Source organism: Pollachius pollachius (genome assembly GCF_949987615.1).
Source record: "Pollachius pollachius genome assembly, chromosome: 12".
NCBI lineage: Eukaryota > Metazoa > Chordata > Actinopteri > Gadiformes > Gadidae > Pollachius > Pollachius pollachius.
Genome location: NC_136945.1, coordinates 20,023,790 through 20,038,789, shown reverse-complemented (window position 1 = coordinate 20,038,789; position 15,000 = coordinate 20,023,790). Strand labels below are relative to the sequence as shown.

General features: G+C 47.6%; 2 protein-coding genes across 2 annotated transcripts in view; one reads left to right on the top strand and one right to left on the bottom strand.

The window, feature by feature from the left end:
• Nucleotides 1–211: 211 nt before the first annotated feature.
• On the top strand, nt 212–12,392 carry LOC307083611 (protein kinase C and casein kinase substrate in neurons protein 1-like; the record flags this gene model as incomplete). The annotated part of the gene is made up of 9 exons (XM_079747545.1): nt 212–274; nt 2,570–2,726; nt 3,761–3,996; nt 4,907–5,062; nt 6,005–6,180; nt 6,826–6,946; nt 7,505–7,632; nt 8,358–8,554; nt 12,283–12,392. 9 exons carry the CDS (start codon nt 212–214, stop codon nt 12,390–12,392), a joined length of 1,344 nt encoding a protein of 447 aa, XP_079603671.1.
• A 2,605-nt stretch (nt 12,393–14,997) lies between these two features.
• Nucleotides 14,998–15,000, bottom strand: part of spdef (SAM pointed domain containing ets transcription factor) — a gene marked incomplete at its 5' end in the record, with an annotated part of 8,423 nt that continues 8,420 nt past the window's right edge. The window contains one exon of the mRNA XM_079747795.1: nt 14,998–15,000. This exon is cut by the window's right edge and continues 1,894 nt beyond it.

Here is a 15,000-nt window from a genome sequence, read left to right as displayed (position 1 = left end):
TTCTTTATTAATATATACAGTATATATGTATAATATTTCCTCTGAAGAAATAAAAGTATTTTCTGAAGTGTGGATGTGCCTCCCCTCCAGCCCCTGGTGACCCCTCCCCTCTGCTCCGTCCTCCAGTGTGTGAGGAGAGGAGATACAGCCAGCAGCAGCCCGCCACCACCTCCACCACCTCCATCCACTCCTCCATCCGTCAGCGGTCACCATGTCTGGGGGCTACGATGAGACGGCCAGCCTGGAGGGGGGCTCATCCGACAGCTTCTGGGAGGTGAGGTCCTCCACGCTCTGCCCCCACCACCGCAACCACTAACACCAACACCACCACCACCACCACCACCACCAACACCACCTCCACCACCACCACCACCTCCACCACCACCACCACCACCACCACCACCTCCACCACCACCTCCACCACCACCTCCACCTCCACCTCCACAACCACCTCCCACCACTACCACCTCCACCTCCACCTCCACCACCACCACCACCACCACCTCCTTCACCACCACCACCACCACCACCACCACCTCCACCTCCACCTCCACCTCCACCACCTCCACCACCACCACCACCTCCACCGCAACCTCCACCTCAGCAACCTCCACCTCCTCCACCACATACGTTCATCTCCTGGATCTGAGGTTATAAGACCACGATGTTCATGCATCGGCTTCTCGTAGAAGCTCCCCCTATGACAAATGCTTCTTTGGGAAGAAGCCACCACCAACACCACCTCCACCTCCGCAACCACCACCACCTCCACCACCACCACCACCTCCACCACCACCACCACCACCACCACCACCAGGAGGTGGAGGTGGTGGTGGTGGAGGTGGCCTGATAAACATTAATAAAGCAGAACTATTTGTTAAAAAAAAGTATTTATTCCATGGGTAAAGCACTATATGGTCCATATTTAAAAACCACTGTGCCTAAGTATTCTGAGCGTGGCTTCTTCTTTATCACTGAGTTACGGTCAGGTTCTGAAACACCGGTCAACCAGAGCCCTCTCTGGAGGACTGCTCCCGGGGGGGGGCAGTCTGCTGCAGTGGGGATGGGGCTGGGCGCTGACTCTGCAGCTGCTGCTGCTGCTGCAGAGTCAGCGGAGGCGGAGGGGGCTAAGCCCCGGGGGGGAACAGCACAGCAGGGTACGGTGTTCACCGCAGGGGGTCTGGACGCTCAAGTCCCAGAGCGGCTAAAGGAGTGGTGCAGTGTAGCCGGCTTGTTCGGGGTTTGACCTCCTTGCGAAATGTTCTGTGTTCGAGTCCAGATCTCTGCGGCCGCTGTGAGTTGTTTTGGGTCAAACTGTCTCGATGCTCGACGGGTCGATAGAAAGGTTGTTTCTCACTTTTGGGGACGATGGAGCAGTCTCTCCCTCTCTCTCTCTCTCTCTCTCTCTCTCTCTCTCTCTCTCTCTCTCTCTCTCTCTCTCTCTCTCACTCTCTCACTCTCTTTATCTCTCTCTCTCTTCTCTTCCTCTCTTCAGCAGTCACGATGGGGAACGTTTTCACGTCCGGACGAATGGAATCGTAATATCTGAACGCCTCCCAAATACCCTCTCGTTGGTAGAGTCTAAGCTTCTACCGTCTCCATTTCTGGTGGCCCTTCTCTGTTGTTTACATCTTGGGTCCGGGCGAGCCAGAATGTAGCATGAAGCAGCATGCCCAAGGCTAGCTGTATATTACATCACCGGTACTTCATCACTCTAGCACCTTCCTGGAGCCGCCCGGGAGGTCAGAGTGAATAAGACGCGCGCTGCTTTACGTTATGCTATGTAAGGTGGTTATTATGTACAGAAACAGCACTAATTACACACATCCCTCCCGATGCGGTGGTTGAAGTCGTCGTTAGCCTCAGGGCTGTCCCCCGTCCTTTGGTGGACCATCTCTGTCTCTAAGTCTGAAGGAATGAAGACGTTTGTGTCGTGCTCGGTGATGGCCGACAGACTCAGGAACAAATACAATAGTTGAGTTTATCCTAGGAATGGTTGATGCTGCTGATTAACCAACAATGACAAATTATTCACTTTTTACAACAATAATTCTCTATGAACTGGTGGATCAAACTTAAAGTGGTCATTTTCGCTCACTTTGGCAACACCTTTGGCAAAAAGCAGTAATCTTTCCCAGAGACACAAACAGTGTTGCCGCTGAAACCCGGTTCATAACATTCATAACATTCATGATCCTACAAATACAAGGGCTTTATCTGTGGGGCACAGGCCTTATCACCACTGTGTACCTGCTGTCCTCCTTCAGAGATAGATGGTGACCTAACTGACATTTATTAACTCGTAAATCTTCACGATTACTACCTTAAGACCATTTGATTTCGTTGCAGATAGATTTATACCCTGGTCTTTTTATTGTACCAAACAATCTTTCCATTTGAACACCTACACGTCACACTCACATCGCTGGACGGCAAACGTTCGAACCGGCAACCCCACATACATAGGGCCCTGAGCACTATTCAATTCAGTTGTACCCTACCCTAGAGGACACCTGAAGTTAACGCGTTATCGTTAAGTTAACACGTTATTGTGTTCTTTCCTCCCCAGGTGGGAAACTACAAGCGCACAGTGAAGCGGACGGACGACGGCCACCGGCTCTGCAACGACCTGATGAACTGCGTGCAGGAGAGGGCCAAGATTGAGAAGGCCTACTCCACGCAGCTCACCGACTGGTCCAAGAGGTGGAGGCAGCTGGTGGACAAGGGTGAGGGGCTAGGGGCTAGCTGGTGGACAAGGGTGAGGGGCTAGCGGCTAGCTGGTGGATGAGGGTTAGCAGCTAGGGGCAAGCAGCTAGGGGCTAACTGGTGGATGAGGCTGAGCAGCTAGGGGCTAGCAGCTAGGGGCTAGCTGGTGGATGAGGGTTAGCAGCTAGGGGCTAGCAGCTAGGGGCCAGCTGGTGGATGAGGGTTAGCAGCTAGGGGCTAGCAGCTAGGGGCTAGCTGGTGGATGAGGGTTAGCAGCTAGGGGCTAGCTAGTGGAGGGAGCGTACCTATGTTCCCAGGGTCCTATGTTCCCCGCTTTGTATGTGACCGGGGAACATACCCTGTGAGCAAATCTTTTTTTCGTAGGATGGTAGGGGCAAGTACGCTTTTTTTGCCACTCATTCACCTGTAATTGGTTAGAATGGCTCTCCTCCGATTGGTTATGGTTAGGGTTAGGTTTAGGGTTAACCCTAACCCTAACCCTAAACCTGACCCTAACACTTTGCACCCGCGGAACATAGGACCTGGGGAACATAGGGATGACCCCCTAGTGGACAAGTGTGAGGAGAGGAGTGGCTAGCTGGTAAATGAGGGTTAGAAGCTTGCTAGCAGATGAAAGCCATCAGCTAGTGGCTAGCTAGTGGATTTGACATGCAGGGCGTTTCCCACAGAAGTAGTATCAGCTGTCGGTTCTTGTTTTCATATTTTCCCCAAACAAAAGCCTTACTGGAATAAGACTAGACTAGAATACACAGTAATACAATGATGAAATCTTAAGCTATTGTAGTATGTAATAAGAGTATGCAATGTAATAATTAGACATGTTGTGCGCTGACATTTCTCTACAGTAACATAATGTGATAGCGTACAATAACCTATTCTAGCCACCACCGTGTAAACCACTGGATCTTCATCCAGGTTCCTCAGGCAGATCCGTTCTCCCTCACAACCAAAGAACGGTTGAACCCTGCCGAACTCAGCAGTAACACCTCCTCTCTGTCTCTCCCCCCCCCCCTCCCTGTCGTCGTCCGAGCAGGACCTCAGTATGGCACGGTGGAGCGCGCCTGGACCGCCCTGATGTTGGAGGCGGAGAAGGTGAGCGAGCTGCACCAGGACATCAGGAACCGGCTCATGAGCGAGGACTTTGAGAAGGTGAAGACCTGGCAGAAGGACTCGTACCACAAGCAGATGATGGGCGGCTTCAAGGAGAGCAAGGAGACGGAAGAGGGCTTCAAGAAGGCCCAGAAGCCCTGGGCCAAGAGGCTGAAGGAGGTGAGCGCTGGGTTTGGGTTTCTGCACTGGTTCTGTACTGAGAGTACTGTGACTGGGTGGCACGTATATAGTATGTACTGTAATGCACATATAAAGTATTTATTGTGTACTGTTCGACGCGAAACCGCTGCCTTTGTGCATAATTTAGGCACATGTGAATAACAAGAAAAGCAAGCATGTCTAAAGGGTAAAACAAACAAGTAACTTGAGCTCATAATTGGGCCGCTAATGAGGCTCTGTGATCAAACAAACACACACAGAGACGAGAGCGACGACGTTTGGCGTAACCACTGCTACAACCACTACTTTTACGCTTTGGTCTCCGTATTCATTTACATTTTACATTTATGGCATTTAGCCAACGCTTTTATCCAAAACGACTTACAATATGTACATTCGATAGAAGGAGGGGAGGGCCACCGTGCTTTTTTTGGGCTTCTGCACTGGTTCTGTCCCAGTAGAGTACTGTGACTGGGTGGCACGTATATAGTATGTACTGTCTACTGTTTTACATGAAACCACTGGCTTTATGCATAATTTAGGCACATGTGAATAAGAAGAACAGCAAACATGTCTAAAGTGTAAAATAAACAAGAAACTTGAGCTCATAATTGGGCCGCTAATGAGGCGAGGCAAAGCAAACACAGAGATGAGAGCAACAACGTTTTGTGTAACCACTGCTACAACCACTACTGTTGCTCTTTGGTCCCCGTATTAATTCACATTTACATTCACGGAATTTAGCAGACGCGTTTATCCAAAACGACTTACAATAAGTACATTTGATAGAAGAAAGAGAAACGACAATATATCGCTGTCGGTACAGTAAGGATGTTCATAGACCCAAGTGCCGAGCAATAACAATTGTTTTGTTACCAACGTGACCCGTTTCCCTCCCTTTTTCCGCTAGCTCGAGGCCGCCAAGAAGAACTACCACGCCGCCTGCAAGGAAGAGAAGCTGGCGTCCAGCCGCGAGGCCAACGGGAAGGCAGACGCTGCCACCAACGCAGACCAGCTGAAGAAACTCACCGAGAAGGTGGAGAAGTGCAAACAGGACTCGCAGAAGGTGAGGGCTTTGTGGCTATTCACCCACCTGGCGGCCATCTTGGTTCTAAATGGTTTGGTGCTAAGATGGTCGCTAGGGTGATCCACCCACCTGGCGGCCATCTTGGTTCTGAATGGTTTAGTACCAAGATGGTCGCGAGGCAGATAAGGCGAACTATTCACCGTAAGCAGAGCCATGGGAGAGAAAATACAATTTAAATATTATTTGAAACCGCAAACCACCAAGCTAGGCTTCCCAGATCCTGTTGTGAGGTAACCCAGTCAGAGGCTGAGTCGTGGTTAATGTGTGACGGACACCTCCTCCTCCTCCTAAAAACACTTTATTAGCTATGCTACGTTAGACTCTGACCCCGCCCTGCGTTGTTGGACAACATCAGGGCCTTGACCTTCGACCTCCTAGAACGTGATCTTTCTGTGCACCTGCTTCTATGCAGTCAGAGGGCCCTTCTCAGAAGCCCTGTGGTTCTGTTTGGCCCCAGAGAGCCATAAAACACGTTACTAAAACCGCCTGAAACCCTTTCTGTTTCACTGTGTTCCAGTATGTTCTGGTACACATGGTGCTCCCTACTATAAAAGTAAATTATTGATCACCGTGGAAGCACTGTATTAGTTAATTAGTATCATTATTACCATGTTAATAATTGTTTTGCATTGTCGGTTGAAGACACATGCTAGCAATGCTAAAGGTTGAATTGATGGCTGCTAGCATGCTACAAATGCTAATGTAATAATTATTAACTGCTAACAATGCTAATGTAATAATCATTAACTGCTAACAAGGCTAATATAATAATTATTAACTGCTAACAACGCTAACGCAATAATCATTAGCTGCTAACATGCTAACAATGCTAAAGTTAGCCTATGCTAATGCTAACAATAATGAAGCTTTCCAAAGGGACAGGCTGTGACTCTAATCTCCATACCCCCCCCCCCCCCCCAGGCCAGGGAGAAGTACGAGAAGAGCTTGGAGGAGCTGAACAGCGTCACCTCACAGTACATGGAGAACATGGAGCAGGTGTTTGAGCAGAGCCAGCAGTTTGAGGAGAAGAGGCTGAGCTTCATCAGGGAGGTTCTGCTGGACGTCAAGAGGCACCTCAACCTCACCGAGAACCAAAGGTGAGGAGGGGCGAGTCAGGGAGGGGGGAAGACCAGGACGGAGGGATGGGAGATGAGATAAGATGGGCTTTATTCAGACGGATGGAAAGACAGGAATAAATAAAACAGATTTAAAATAAGAATATGCAAAGATCTGCAAAAAGATCCACAAAATAATACGTCTTTACACCCAATACAGTAGTAGAAATGTAAACGCAGAATGCAATGCCTTTACCCACTAAATACTTTACATTTTACGGAGTGGGATCCCGGAGATTCCTTGATATGTTCCGCTTTGCTGTGTCTGTCGACAATGAGCACTTTTGTGTGCTCTGCTAGGGGCAGTGGTAAATGGACTGCATTTATATCGTGCTATTCTAGCCAGTGGCCCCTCAAAGCACTTTACAATATCGCCTAACATTCACCCATTCTGGCACACATACACACTGACGGCGGACTCATCCATGTAGGGAGACAGCCAGCTCGTCAGGAGCAGTGAGGGTGAGGTGTCTCGCTCAGGGACACCTCGACACTCAGCTAGGAGGAGCCAGGGATCGAACTAGCAACCTCCGGGTTACCAGCGTACCCGCTCTACCTCCTGAGCCACATGCCGCCCGTCTTGTGTTTCCGTCCCCGTTCTAACCCCTGTTCTCTGTCGCCCCCCAGCTACGCCATGGTGTACCGAGACCTGGAGCAGGTGGTGACGTCCGCCAGCCCGCAGGAAGACCTGAAGTGGTTCAACACCGCCCACGGGCCAGGCATGGGCATGAACTGGCCGCAGTTTGAGGTCCGTAGCGCTCGGTCCCGGAGCATTTCCGCTGCTCTGCTCTGCTGTGTCCGTAGACCATGAGAGCTTCTTTAACGTTGACTTACAAAGACGTGCATCGTTGAAGTTATCTTCTGTTGAATCAACTGTTTGGTTATACATTGTACATTTGAAATGTGATAAGGAGGGAAGTTGCCCTAAGTGCTCTATAAGTAGAGAGATGTTCAGATAAAATGTTACCGACTCTGATTCCTGAACTTTGGCCGCTACTTAGGCGAGAGCATCCATGTTTTTTCGACTTGGTAGCTTGAACGCACGTAGGTCGGAGATGACGCGTTTCCCATTCCGACTTCCCACCTCCGACCGTTAACGAACGCATCATAACACCGTAGTGTTTGTGATGTTCTGTGTGGTAAACGAGCTAGTCACGTGATGGTAGAGGATCGGCGCATAGACTTGCGTACTCACCGATGCTGTCTTTTAGGCAATATCCGAGGAATGTCCGATCCTGGTATTGGTATCGGAACAACGCTATCTTTAAGTGTGGATATCTAACGGGTCGTTATGTTGTGTCCCCAGGAGTACAACCATGAGGCGACCCACAACATCAGCAGGAGGGAGAAGAGCAGGAAGAACCACGATGGGGTCACACTGACCCACATGACCCCGGCCACGGACTCACCCCAGGGTGGAGGAGACCAGGCCAGGTAGGGGAGACACACACACACACACACACACACGCACACACACACACACACACACACACACACACACACACACCAGAGAGAAGCTTGGTGTGTGTCTGTGTGTCTCTGTGTGTCCGTCTGTCTATCTATCTTTAGTGTGTGTGTGTGTTTATATCTGTGTGTCTGTGTGTCTGTCTACCTGTCTGTCTGTCTATCCATGACATTCAACCATGAAAGGTCAATGTTTTGACCTTTGCTTCCTCCTCCTCCCCCTGCTCCCTCCTCTTCCTCCTCCACCTCCTCCTCCTCCTCCTCCCTCCTCCTCCTCCTCCACCTCCTCCTCCGTCTCCTCCCTCCTCCTCCTCCGTCTCCTCTTCCTCCTCCACCTCCTCCCCCTCCTCCTCCTCCTCCTCCTCCTCCGTCTCCTCCCTCCTCCCCCTCCCTCTCCTCCCCCTCCTCCTCCTCTCCTTCCCCCTCCTCCTCCTCCCCCTTCTCCCCCTCCTCCTCCTTCCTCTCCTCCTCCCTCCTCCCCCTCCCCCTCCTCCCCCTCCTCCTCCTCTCCCTCCTCCTCCTCCCCCTTCTCCCCCTCCTCCTCCTCCTCCTCCTCCTCCGTCTCCTCCCTCCTCCCCCTCCTCCTCCTCTCCTTCCCCCTCCCCTTCCCCCTCCTCTCCCTCCTCCTCCTCCCCCTTCTCCCCCTCCTCCTCCTTCCTCTCCTCCTCCCTCCTCCTCCTCCTCCTCCTGCTCAGCCTGAGCAGCTCAGACAAGACCCAGGCGCGGCCCAACTCCGAGGAGTGGTCCGACGACGAGCAGGGGGACCCCGACTCGGGGGGCCAATCCAACGGGGGCCCCAACCCCTTCGAGGAGGAGCCCGGGAAGGGGGTGCGGGTGAAGGCCCTGTACGACTACGACGGCCAGGAGCAGGACGAGCTGAGCTTCAAAGCAGGTGAGGCCGTCAGGCTCAGGGAGATCAGCGAGCACAACGTCTGGGGGGAGGGGGGGACGGTTGTCAGAACTGCTGATAGTCTCGGTTCCCCTAGCGGTGGCGAAGTGCTGAAACTCCAACCAGCTCGGCTGTAGAAAGAAGTATACTCCGAGGGATTTGGACAAACAACCTCCCACACACACAACATAAAGGATGCTACAGTGATCTTCATTCGTCGTTTGCGTGGACGGGAAACGGGGTTTCTAAAGACGAGTCGATTTTAATTTGAACACCCTGCTTACGTGAGTAGTTACTACCTGAGCTGTAACATTACTAGATGATTTAGAGACACTGTCCCCTGGAAGCATGTGCTTTTGAGGGGGGATAAGGGAAAAGATTAGATAAGGGTTAAAAATCAGATTGGGTCGCCCTTGGGTCGCGTCACGGGTGGAATAAGAACATCCGGTGAAAGGTCTGAACCAAAGCAACTGCGGTCTTATCAGGCTGTGGAGCACATCACCCTAACGAGGAACCATTAACGATGAGGGCCCCATCGTTAACGGGCTGCCCTGTGGGCATGATCAGGAGGGTCCGTTCCAACATGTACCCTCTCACCTTAGAGTTAAATTTAATGAAGTACGTCTGAAGTGCACTCAAAGTGCTGTCAGAGCTCTGGGTTTCAATTAGGCTTGGATACCCTTGTGTACATTAAGTGAAAGTACACTTAAGGTCCACTTGGTCTTGTATTGTATTGTATGGATACTCTTAATGTTTAAAAGACTGTATTTCACATTTTCTGTTGAATACCCTTCAGATTGTTAATAAATTATTTACAATCCGAGGTAAAACAATTTATATAGTTTATTTCAGGGACGATTCTAGGCTGGATATTCAGTATTTCTTCACACACTTGTATTAAGTGTACTTTATTATTCTTTACTTGATTCTGTTTTATTTTATTCTCTGGTGCCCTTTTCTGTTCTGCTCTGTTCTATTACATTTAGTTCAGCTCTGTTCAACTTTATTATGTCCCAGTCCATTCTGCTCTATTTAACTCTGTATATAGTTGTTTATTAGTTTCTATTAGTTTCTATAGTTAGATCATATTCTGTTCTGCCCTTTTCTTTTGTATTCTGCCATATTCTTTTCTATTCTATTCTATTATTTTGTTTACTCCTCAATAGTATTAGTATGATAGGTAAAATCAAAATCATCAATGACATTATAGGATTGAATCTAATCAATCAGGGGAGAATTCAATTCTGTCGAGCATTACTCGTTCACGTAATGCGCTGAGCGGAGTTCTCCCGATCAAACTTCTCCCGATCAAACTTCTCCCGATCAAACTTCTCTCTGCGTTTGAGTGATTTCGGTAAGTAAACGATTAATCGCCATGGCTTATTTAGTTTTTCTGTGTCTGTATATCTTACCGTTTATCGTAGCATAGAATGTCCGAGCACTGAAAAATCTGAGATCTTGGGAAAAAATGCATTATAAAAACATTAGCGTTAAAAGCATGCTTTTCTGACACGGCTTCCATTGTGAGTCGTGCTTTTCCATTGAAAATCCACCAAACACTTCTGGGTGAATGGACTACTTTCATACCGTATTTTCATAATCTATACTAGGTCTTTTTGTACATTTTTAAAGGAAGAAAGTGAAGAAACACAGGAAAGTGGGTGGAAGAACTTACTATAGTATTGACGCCAAAGTAATATATTGATTCTAATTAGCTAACAACCATCTAAGTCCACGCAACCCATGGTTGATGTGGGTCTGAATATCCTTATAAGCCATAGAGAAGCGTTCCTTCATCACTGAGGATAACTGGCAATAAATGATGCATATCTTTCAGTCCTGATACGTGCTTTCTTTCCCAAGGGGATCAGCCAAGCCATCAAATGTGAATACCGGAGGAGATGGCTTTGATCTGACTGCTGTTTAGTGGTTGGAGGAGTCATCATGTCTGGAGGACAGCAGTGATGAAGCCAGGTCTAATGCAGTGCTGCAGCAAGGTCAAATGCAGCGCTGCATTAGACGTCGGTAATGAAGTGCTGCTGCTAGGCGTGATGGTCTGTCTGTTTTGCTGTGCTTTGATTACCAGCGTACAGTTTTGCAAAGATCCCTTTTGGAAAGTAATTCCAGCTTGTGCTAAACTGGAATTTGCTGGAACTGGAAGTGCTAAATGATTATACCGACAATGTCTTACAATTGTACATGAATCAGATTTAAAAAACTATATAAATAATTTTAAATACGTTAATCTTTATTTATCGATGGGAAGCGTGTGTTCTTATCACAATGTTGCCACACAAAGTAATATATCTATACATTTTTAAACTATATATGATTTTGGGAAATGTTTTAGATGAATAAGAAGTAGAATTTTGGCTTGACTTTGTTTTTAGATGATTAGATGATTTCTACCTGACATTTGATTCTTTTTTTCCAAAATAAAGTTTAAAGATGTTACAATTATCTGAGATACGAACCTTCTTTCAATATAATACATGTTTTATTTTGTTTAATATGGACTTAAATATTATTTGCATATTTTATGTACAAATGTCTTCGATTTATTCTAATTTATTAAATGTCATTAATTTCAAAGTAGCCCTACATTTCTTTTAATATATGTTTGCAGTCAATAGTGGGCTAATTGAAATGTATTTATTTTGTACAATTTTTGAATTGAAAACAAAAACTAAGTGTAAATGAAATATATGCTTAAAACCAAAAGTATACTACATATTACACCAAAAGTGTAATATGTATATATTTAGACTATTAGTGCAAGAATTGTTTATAATGTACACAATGTTGCCACAAAACTGCTGCAATACGTAGTTGTTTCAGGCAGAACAATGTTGCATTATGGGAAACCATAGTATTCCCGAATTTGAGAGTACATCCTTCCTGATCTTTACTAAGGCGTACTTATTTACCAGTACTAAAGACTAGTTTCCTATCGTCATTCCCACCCCTGATGGGTGGTCAGTTACAAGTACTAAAGACTAGTTTAGTGTTCTGTCATTCCCACTCTAACAGGTGGTTAGTTACCAGTACTAAAGACTAGTTCAGTGTTCTGTCATTCCCACTCTAACAGGTGGTTAGTTACCAGTACTAAAGACTAGTTCACTGTTTCCTATCATCATTCCCACCCCTGATGGGTGGTCAGTTACAAGTACTAAAGACTAGTTCAGTGTTCTGTCATTTCCATTCTACTACTAACTACTAACAGGTAGTTACCAGTACTATAGACTAGTTCAGTGGTTTCTGTCATGTCATTCCCACACTAACAGGTGGTTAGTTACCAGTACTAAAGACTAGTTCAGTGTTCTGTCATTCCCACTCTAACTGGTGGTTAGTTACCAGTACTAAAGACTAGTTCAGTGTTTTGTCATTCCCACACTAACAGGTGGTTAGTTACCAGTACTAAAGACTAGTTCAGTGTTTTCCTTCATGTCATTCCCACTCTAACTGGTGGTCAGTTACCAGTACTAAAGACTAGTTCAGTGTTTCTGTCTTGTCATTCTCACTCTAACCGGTGGTCAATTATCAGTACTAAAGACTGGTTCAGTGTTTCTGTCTTGTCATTCCCACTCTAACCAGTGGTCAGTTACCAGTACTAAAGACTAGTTCAGTGTTCTTGTCATATCACTCCCACTCTAAGGTGTGGTCAGTTACCAGTACTAGTTCCGTGTTTCTGTCGCGTCATCACTAACGTCTGGACCGCCTCTGTTCCCAAGGTGACGAGCTGACCAAGCTGGAGGAGGAGGACGAGCAGGGATGGTGCCAGGGTCGCCTAGACGACGGCCAGCTGGGCCTGTACCCCGCCAACTACGTGGAGCCCGTCTAAAGCTCCGCCCAGCCGCCGCACCCGGACTCTGTCCGTCGCCCAATCATATCTGCACTTCGCCAGAGTCCTCAGCGCTTTCCTCACTTCCTGTCCCGTTCCCACGGCGACAGGGGTCCCCGGGCCTCCAAAGGGTCATCACTGCTCAGAACCCTACTGCTAAACCATGTCCTGTATGTCTGAGGGTGTGGCAGGGGCGTGGCCACAGGAAGGGAGGGCCCCCTTCCCTCCCCCCCAACCCACCCCCCGAATAAACGCCTGCCACTTTAGTTAATCTGGCAGTCGGTGGGACTTTACCTTGTTCATCAAAGTCTAGACACGGGAATGCTATCGTCTTGGACATCGAATCTGCAAGGACAATTGCACGGAAAAACCTGAACTCTGGCCCAGAGGAGTCTAAAGAGCACGATGGCACACGACAACAAGTGCACCTTTTCTGCTTTTAAGAGTGAGATTTGCGTTCTCCAGACAGCTCTGAACAGGTCCGGTGTCGTCTTCACACTGACCGCGAGAAGGAACCCAACCACTCCGCTCCGTGTCAATGTGTGCAGTCCCGTCTCTGTAGCGAGACTCGCCACACAGTACGCTATCTTATCAGAACACGTGTAACTCTTACCACTCGCTGTGTGCAGTCTCATCTCTGTAGCAAGACATCACACAGTACAAAATCTTGTAACTCTTACCACTCGCTGTGTGCAGGCTAGACGCACCACACAATACTTCCTCTCTTAACAGAACGCAGAGTAACAAGTCCTTGCTGGCGTCGGTGAGCGATGCATTGGGCATCTCCTCGTGTACATATGCCTTTGATTTCTTCCCTGGGTTTCTCTTTGCTTGTACAGCCTCTTGTTTGCATTAAACTCAACGTGAGCCGCCCCACTCTCTCTCTCTCTCTCTCTCTCTCTCTCTCTACAGCATGTCGGCTCAGACCTTCTGAGTTCCCCTCAGGTGAGACCGAGGGAGAAGCGACCGCTGACCACCAGCAGGTGCTTCTGTGGTGGAATCACCTGAGCTTTCTTTTCTTTGGGGAACAGTATTATGATGTGCGATCACAATGCCGCGCAAGGATTGTGTGCGTAAAAATTATTTGCCCCGTCCAATGGGAACGCACCGACCTTATCTTCTCTGTCTGCTTCTTCTTTGTTGGTGTTTTTTTTTTTTTTAACGAGCCAGCGGTGTAGCGACGCAGAAGCCATGAGACTGACACCCTGCCCCCTGCTGGTGGGAGTGGGAAATACAAGGGGAGTTGTTTTTTTTACCGTGTGACTCATGATATGTGTACCTGCTCCCGTCTAATGATGACGTTAGTGGAACTGAATCAACGGTTCCTCTCCTCTCGCTCTGTCCAGTGTCCGCATGCAGAATCTCCCATAATGCAATTTGAGCTCAGACTGAATAAAGGTTTTTTTTCTTTACGACTACTGAAGCGTATTTCAGTTAATTTAAGTTAAGTTACCACCAGCGACACACAGGCTTAATTTGGAAACGGCTTGTAATGGCTCTTCAACATCACACCTGGTGGTCAAATAGGAACCCTATAAAAACGACAGTAGAAAATACTTGAACCCTTTTTGTGATAATCCAACAAAAAGCTAACTGTATTCTGACACGGTTTCAAATCCGACACTTTATAAATCCTAAATCTGTTTTTAGGGTTAGGGTTAGGGTTCAGACTCTAAACTGGTTCCAAAGACGAGTGAATAACTGCATGTTGTTAGTTCCAGTGGGTGACATGACACCAGGCTTTGTCACCAGTTGGACCATAACAGACTGATAACGCGATACCCCTCCACTATCACAGAGGGGGTCATATTATGGACGCCAGCCACAAAAACAACAGAAAGAGAGAGCGAGAGGGAGGGAGGGAGAGAGAGAGCGCTCTCTAATGCCAGCACGGAGGAAAACGTAACAGTAGCCACCGCTTAAATATTGATGATGAACCGTCATTCCGCTGCGCTAGAGTTTCGTATCGGGCATGAAGCACCGGAACGTATTATTCTGTCTCGGGATGCCAGGTTGCATGATGGATTTGCTACTTTCAGTTGTTTTTTTATGGCTCTCTATCGGCGTTGATGCTGTGGTCGTGTTGGCCTTTTGGGGGGTAATGAGCTAGTAGGCTCCCTTAAAGATTCCCTTAATTTTAGAGTAAAATAGGCAGAATCAATAGCCAAATTTAACCTCACGTCAGATGAGGTTCACCAATCACAACACAATGTTCCATAAACCTCAATCATATAAACAGGGCTATTGAACATTTAACAACAATAAGTTTAAAATGGGACCACTATCCTCGCTTTCTGAATTCTGGTGATCTTCTGAAGTTTACTGTGAACTTGTTTTCGATATTTATTTATTTTCATATGACAAATCGACAAATATGGTTAGGCACTGTGATTCCCAGGTCACTGGTGGGATAGATCATGATGTTTGAAAAACATATTATATGTCTTTTGTCTGTAACGTATGAGGAAATTGGTGGACCTCAGTGGGTCTTTAGTCTTGGGTGGTGGGTCTTGGGGCGGGCTGTCATTTCATACTGTACACACAATAAAATACATCAGAAATGTTAAAAACTTCTGAAAGAGTTTGCTGCCTGCCTGCGGAGGGTGGT